This window comes from Limulus polyphemus, unplaced genomic scaffold, assembly GCF_000517525.1.
Source record: "Limulus polyphemus unplaced genomic scaffold, Limulus_polyphemus-2.1.2 Scaffold1348, whole genome shotgun sequence".
Classification (NCBI taxonomy): Eukaryota; Metazoa; Arthropoda; class Merostomata; order Xiphosura; family Limulidae; genus Limulus; species Limulus polyphemus.
The window spans coordinates 261,347-269,521 of NW_013666958.1; the positions used below are offsets into that span (position 1 = coordinate 261,347).

General features: G+C 34.0%; 1 protein-coding gene across 3 annotated transcripts in view; it reads left to right on the forward strand.

The window, feature by feature from the left end:
• The window catches only part of LOC111086710 (monocarboxylate transporter 12-like), a 63,053-nt gene that overhangs the window by 39,716 nt on the left and 15,162 nt on the right, over positions 1-8,175 (forward strand). For 2 of the 3 annotated variants that reach the window (XR_002611438.1, XM_022390655.1), the window contains exon 4: positions 4,934-5,091. Coding sequence is in view for 1 of the 3 variants with exons in the window: in XM_022390655.1 (XP_022246363.1) it covers positions 4,934-5,085 (152 nt within the window). In the remaining 2 variants the exon portion in view is untranslated. Of the gene's footprint in view, positions 1-4,315; positions 4,496-4,933; positions 5,092-8,175 lie in introns of those variants that run through there. The other variant, XR_002611439.1, reaches the window with a different exon arrangement.

Genomic DNA, 8,175 nt, shown 5'->3' on the forward strand with positions numbered 1-8,175 from the left:
AACAATAGTGGTTATCTAAAACTAGCCAGAAATTGTTCAGCTTATGGTCAAAGTATAACCTTGCTGTCAAACTTTAGAAGTGAAACTAATTATATAGGAACTAAATTAACCATAACAATTCCAGAATTACAAGAGTTACTAACGAAAAAGAATTACAGTTAATTCAGAGTATAGATATAGAGACAGATACTAAAGGATATACTAGAAAATACTAAACATTTATCCCTTAGAAAGTCAGGGTTAAGTCTTAAAAAATTTCAGCAGCATGTAGAACAAATACATACTACAGCTGGTGAACAAAAGTTAGATAAATGGAGATTATCTAACTCCCTAATAATAACCTTATGCTTAGTAGTAATACAAGTAGCATAATGTTTAATATCAAAAGAGATAAATTTACTAAAGTTAATGGCATTAGATGGGCTATGTAAAAATAGAAAGAAGAAAAGACTGAGAATGGACAATAATGAATTGTCTGAATATTCAGAAGCTACTGAAATAGTAGAACTGAGTGAGTAGGCCCCATCTAATCAGGACATAGCTTGATTATTTAGATGATTACAAAATTATCTAGATACAACCAATTGGCGAGGTTAGTGGATTTCTAACAGTGATATTAGTCAAAATTATAGGCAAAATTAGTAGGTATAGAAAGTTCGAGAAAGGACAAAAATAACAGACAATAACCAGAAACAAGAGACAAATGACGCTTATAACCAGTAGACGAGAATAGACAGTTAGACAGTACAATGAAATAAAACTAAACTTGAGGATCGGGACTTCTACCAACAGATGTCAAGTGTTAAGAGTGTGTTAGTGAAGTAAAGTGTTGTGAATAGAGTGATTGAAGTGATTTGGTGAACAAGTGCGAACAAGAAGTCAGATGTATTAGCAAGCGAATGTGTGGCTATGGTGAACAAAGAACAAGTGAAATGACTATGTATGTTCCTACAGGGACAAATTAATAACATTGTGCTTAAATAAATAATTGTAGGAAACCAGGACAACAACAAAAAAGTGGCTATCGTAGAGGTAGAAGGATTTAGGGTTAATGGACTGTACCTAATAAAGAAGATGGCGGTGATGGACTGTCAATCTGGGTGGACAGACGTATATTGTTTTAGGCCCCCATGTTCGGAGGATCATCTCAGTGACGCCGATAAGCGACAGGTCCTGTGGTGTACCCTTTATCTACGTGGACTCTGTTGGGATGATGGCGATCATTCCACATTGGATTTCCTACGGATTCGCCAAGAGATATGGCAAGAGTACACCAAGGGCAGAGAGAAGGCCCAGCTGCTGCAACGCCATTTGGAAATACCCCATTTAGATATGGAGGAGTATGGATGTCCCCCTATCGACAATTAGAGTGTCGCAACCAGGTGACCTGCACTTATCATTGCTATCCGCATGAGCATTGCGCATACTGGAAGGTATGCGCATTGTACGAATGGGTGACCAACAGCAGTCAAGACATATTCCGTAACTTCAGGAATGAATTTTAAATAAATGTTTATGTTATAGTTTTTACATGTTTAAACACATATGCCTTGTTATAATCAATTGTATAACCTTTTATGTAATCGATGTAATCATATATATATGAATGTATTCTGATATGTTAATCACAGATATATATTCTAATAATGTAAGCATAACTGATAAAGAGAGATGGAGATGGTGAGTTGGACCATGAATTTTGTTATGAATAACAAAATTTTTCTAAGAAGGGAGGGATGAAGCAACTCGAAATTTTTGAGGAAATTTCATCAATTGCTTCAATAATTATGAATAATTAAAAGTACTTTGGATATACTTAAAATAAAAGCTTTAAGAGTTTCAAAACGAGTAAACAAGTTAAGGAAGATATAAACAAAGAAAAAGGGACAAGGAGATGCCTGTATTGAGAAATAAGCCTTGAGAAATGAGTAAACAAGAACGAGGTTAGACCTTCAGCAGGAAATAGCACAGCACGTGCACAAACTTGAGAGGCGAGCCTGGGAGATTAGTGACCCAGGGTCAATAGCAGAGTTAGTCAACAGCCTAGTTAGTCACAGTTATTGCATCATAACCGGAAAATGAATGCCAATGCATGTGACCATTTAAGGGAATGTTGGCCTCGTTTCCTTAGCACTGTAGAAGCTACAGAAAAGTTTATATTCTATGAATCATCTCAGTGCTTTGATGCAGTATTAGTTACAGTACATGGGTGTAGCAGCACAAGTGAATAGGCGACCGGCTAACACCAATTAACTATGACCAATAACTTGAGGGTTTTGGTTTAGTTCCTGGATTAGCCCGGGAATTGCCCTGAAGCATCCAATAGGAGCACAGCACTACTTGTGGGTGATGCTGTGTCCTATTTGGACGCTTGCCATGATACAGAGAAATTTTGCTTTAAAAACCCATGTCAGGAGCTGCAAAATCAGCTCTCCAGCCATCAAGAAACTCTCCACTAGTTTCCTGGCAGTTTTTAGGATGAAACCATGCAATTGAGATCCTCTAATGTAGCTACTGCTTCAAAGGTTCCAACTCTACAGTAAGTATCTCTCTCTCTTAATCAGTTATTGCAAGAAGTGTTAAAGTTTTGCTATTAATGTTTAACGATTTGTATGTTGTTAGAAGTTAATAAAGATTACTTTGAGTATTTACTGTTGATCTGAGACTCATATTCTTTAGTCTAACTGTAAACTCCTCGAGTTAGCGACTTGTGGCTCCACTCGTCACGACAAAATCCTCCAACAAATAAATCTGGTGTAAAGGTTGGTTTTAATTGAAACTCCAACAATTAAGCTCATCTGAGTGCTAACCTTTTACAGATGATCAAACTCCCGACGAAATAAGGCGGAAACAGTCTGTGGAGGAACGTGAATGAAAGCCATTATAAACTTGTGAAAAAAAACATTATATCTCCGTATTGGGAATGGAGACTACATAATTGAAATAAGGAACCAAACACTTGAAATTTGGTGGTGAGAAAAGGCTACCAAGATCTCAATTCGCCCAAACAGTGTCAGCGTCTACTTAAATAATTTTATCTTTGAAAAGTATATTTTTAGAATACCCTAATTGTGAAACTAAAAACAATACATCTGCAATGTAGATTGCCACAAACAGATCAAATGGATAAGATTTAAGATGTCACTATGTGATGTTATGTATGTGGAAAATAAAGTTTATGATGAAATTTTGATGGACATGACCTTAATAACATTATGGAAGAAAAGGTGCTTGATGTCATGATTGATCAGTTTCTTAAGACATTCAAGCAGTGTGTTGTTGCTTGTGGTTGGATAAATGGGATTTTATATTCTATCTACAGAAATATTCAATACAAGTCTAAAGAGGTTTAATTTTATTTTATTGTATAGATCATTAAGCCATATATTATATTAGATCTTTGGTTCTTTACCTTAGAAAGAGCATTAAATTGTTGGAAAGGGTTCAGAAGACAGGTAAGTATTTCTGAAATAGTTTCCTCTTCAAAACAAAACAGTTGGAAGGTATCTAGTTTAGGTGTTTAAAGTTGCTAAAGGAATTTATGGTGTTGCATCATCTCTTTTTCATATGCAATGATAGGACAAAGGGACACAATTATATGCTTTGGCAGGGTAGGAATGATCTCCAGCTAAGACATTTTTTTTTCTAACAGTGTGATTTGCCTTTAGAATGGGTTGCTTTCAGATGTTGTGGATACAGTACATTTAAGGAAAGGTTTTAATAAAGTTTGAATGGTAAGGGCTGGCTTTGAAATTTTTTTAGTGGATGCAATAGCCAAGAAGGACCAATAAATCCCTTGTTGTCCTTAACTTATGTTATGAACTAATCATGAATTTAGTATTTAGTTAAAAATTGTTAAATGAGTTGTCAGTGGATGGTGAGGATTAAGTTCATGAATGTGAGGAATATTTCTCTTTGTGTTTAGTTTTTGGAAAAATGACAACTGAATGATGTGTGGCTATTAAGGGCTAGGACCTAAACTGAAAAAATAACTAGTTTTCAATATATTTCATCTAATTTTCCTTAATTGCTAGGAAGAAGAAAAAATGTCAAATTTGGTTTAAGTTTCTTGTGAAGCTAATGATTTAAAGAAATATAAGTATCTATAGGCCTTCCATTTCATCCTGCTTTTAGGTATGGTAAGTGAATAATGCTTTTTTTTTTCATTCCACTCTTAGGTATGATAGGTGGCTAATGCTTTCTTTTTTTCACAGACTCAAGAAGGAAGGAAAGTGCCAAACTGAAGCTGCTGACTGTTCATACTGTCATGTATTTTTTTTATTCAGGGTTTACAGAGTTTTGTTTGATTTTCCAGGAATGATTGGATGGTGGTGGTAGAAACCTAACACTATCTTCTAAAGAGTGAGCTTTGCCTTTGGATCAAAAAGAATTAGGATTTCTCTGAACAAGAGTTCTGATGTTTTCCAGAATGGATCGAAGTGATAATTCTTATAGAAACCAAGAACATTACCAGGCTATTCTGTTGGTGGTTGTGGTGAGATGCAGTACTTTTCTGATGCTGATCTCATTGAAGTCTATTTTAATTTAAAAATATTGAAAGTTCGTATTTGAGAGTAAGTGTGATAAAAACCTTTGTGCTGTGTTATGCCCATTTTATATCATTTGATAGAGAGGAAAGTACAATTGGTTAGTATTATATTAAAAATAAACTGTTTAGTTAATAAGTATTTATTTATGACTTTATAACTATTCATATCTTTTTCAGTGCTTTAGTACATAACAAAATATGTAGGTAACTCAAAGCTCTGAATGTTTTCTTTTGAAAAACATTCTTCAAAGATATACATGTTTTATGTAATTCAAATGATATGTTTATGGATATTAAATTAGCTACCAGTTATTACATGTATTATTTTTATACAAAAGTCTTTTTTTAAATTAATGCAATTTTTTTTTCATACATTCTCCTTAGGATGGTTGATGGATACTACTGGTAACTGTACAGCATTGATTTGGTTTAGTTCTCTCTCTAATCTTGGAGCTGCATTCCTAATGCTTGTTGTTTATCTTCTTATAAAGAATGAAAAAAAATGTGAACAGTTGATGCTTCAAACAAAAGTATAAGAATTAGTAAGTGATTTTACCTTAATATATTTATTGCTTAATGAAAATTTAATTGTTAACCACCCAAATACTATTACTCAGTTGGTATTTTTTTGTACTTTATAATTCTTTGACATAAAAATAATGAGTTATAAGGAGTTGTGAAGAAACAATCAAATTCAAGTTTGACTAGTTGTTAAAAAAAAAAACAATTCATTAGCTCTCTTAAATTTTCTCCAAGAGTTCTGTTTCTCTATCATTGATCATTGTTAGTACACCAATCCTCATGGGTTTTTAGCCCTACATAGTTATTCAGCCATAAGTACTACTGTTACGACAGCGGAAGTCACGTGACGCTAGTAACACGTCATGAGATTCTAGAAGGATCATGTCTGTTCGTAGCAACTCTATTTTTTTCTACGCACCCTCTATTATTGTATATAAGTGCACCAGATAAAGCGAGACTATTAATCGGAATTGGAGTTGCAGACAGACAGAGATGGACAATTGAGTCAAGCGAGGTAGTGACCGTAAGTAAAGTGTGTGAATCATTGTGAATTATAGCATGTGTTTAAGTTAAAGTGACTGTGGAAATTAAGTGTATTGCAAAGTTGAGAAAGAATAAACTAGTTTTATTTATAAAAGGACTTGTACCACTGAAGTTTCTCAGAAAGAATTTCTACGGAAAATTAACAAACGAACACAGAGACGTAACACTACTATATACAACACCTTTCAATTGTTGTCATACTTAGTAGCATATATGATCACCTATATCCAATTAGTAATTAATTGTTAATTAGTTTTCTTTCTACATTTTTCCCTGCCATTTTCAGGGAAACCTGTTTCTGAGGTTGTTGTGACTGGGATTCAGTCTTGGTCTTTTTGATGGAAAGTTTGGTGTGTTATCCCCTTGAATGATTAGGTAAATCAAATTAAGCTATTATAAACATAAAACTTTCTAAGATATGAAACTTATTGATGAAATGGAGGTTAGTGAGGTTTATAAATCCTAAAAAGTATAACAGGCAATTGTTATGACAAAAAAGATTATGAGAGTCTTTTATCTCAATACATTAATTATAGCTTGAACTGTTTTATGGTTATATTAACTATAAAGTAAAGGGTTAAAGATAATTTAATGTGGAGGAATGTAACATGGTTGACAAATCAGAAAACTTTACTTGGGTGTTTTTTAATATACTCTTTAAGAGCATATGAAGTTCTTAATGATCAAATTGTTTAAACCTAGAATAATATTCCTTAGTTTATATTTTGGTTCAAGAAAAAAAAACTTTTCACACTATTTATTATCTGTAAGAGAGTAAAGCTGCAGGGCCTTATTAGTTTTAATTTCAAATGTAAAACTTGCAAAAGGGATTGATGAGGAGCTTAAATACTTTCAAGCCTTAAAAACAGTACTAATAGGACTATTAGTAGTGGATTTAATAATAATGAGCAATTTCTATTAAGTAACAGATTTCAGTCTTTAGCTTGTGCAGATGGTGAACTTCAGTTGGGAAGGAAAACAAAAGGGACAGCTAGAGATGGAAATGAAAAACATAAGTAGGTTACAGTATTAGTAGATTCTTTAGTACTGCACACACTTGGATGGGATAGTCTGTGAGGTAAATAGGAAGAAAAGAATTAGATTATGTCATCCAAGGCCAGGGATGGAGAATATAGCTGACAAAGCAAATAACCTAGTCTGTAGCACACACTGAGGATAATGAAGTAGAGAAAGATAGGTCAGAGGAGCTTATTGTTAAGTATAAGGCATTAATAAAAACATTCAAAGAAAAGGGCCATAATAACTTAATTCTGTCTAGGATACTGCCAAGACTTAACTGTGAGGATGAAATTGTAAGTAAGTCACTACTGCTGAATGCTAGGCTTAGGTTATTATATAAGGAAGAGCAGGTTGGCTGTTTGGATTTGTGGAATCAGTTCAATGGGAAAAGGGAGCTTCTTGGATCTAATCTAAATTACTTCATAGGTATTTAGGTTAGTTCTATCAAGCCCCATTAGGGCTTGAGCGGACAACCAGGAGTATTCAGAAATGGTTGTTTCTGTTCACCCTGCAAGCAGAATTAGATTTAATATCTAAAGAGCAGGGGTTTTAACAGTGATGAGTAGTTTGAACTGAATTAAGATTTTAGCTATTGAAATAATATTGCCTCAACATATGAGGAAAAGCTATGATTGTGGAGACATATTCAAAGAGAGAGGAAAAATGAGGAGAAGAGCTTGTTCTGGCTGATGATTGAAATAATGAAAAAAAGTGTTCAAAATTGGTAAAACACACATCTATGACAAAAACTTTATATTTCCTTGCAAAATTTTGGGCAAAAGGCCTTCATCAGGCAGTTTAAACCAGGTTACATAGAATAAAGACTAAGTCTGAATTGTTGAAGAGTTAGAATATTGTTACGTCTCTGGTCATTTGTTAATTTCCCGTATAATCTCTTTCGGATGAAACTTTAGTGATACAAGTCTTTTTTTAAATAAAACTAGTTTATTCTTTCTCAATTCAGCTTTGCAATACACTTAATTTCCACAGTCACCTGAACTTAAACAGATGCTATAATTCACAACGAACGATTCACGCACTTTACTTACTACCGCACTTTACTCAATTGTCCGTCTCTATCTCTCTGTTTGCAATTATTCTCCCTGCTTTATTTGCCTGTCTTATATATACAAAATAGAGGGCATCTCGAGCCTTCAGGAACCTTCTAGATACTCATTACGTGTTACCAGCGTCACGTGACTTCCGCTGTCGTAACACTGCCCCTTCCTTAGTATTGTTCGTCCCGAACAATAGCCACTTAAATTAAACTAATAGATAATTAACAATAACTTAATTAAATGTAAAGAATTTACAAACAAAATTAAAATTCAACAAAGTCTTAATTTTACGGGATGTATCTTCTTCTGTACTGGTCTTGTTGGCTTCTGCTTCACGTGGGGTTCATCTGCTCCATCAAGAAATGTCCTATTCTTGGTAACACTCACATCAGTGGTAGTAACTTCATTAACGACTTCATTGTTTCCCTTCTCAAAACCAAGTAGAGTTTCTTCCTCGACAGTGGCTTTTTCGGGTGACACGTC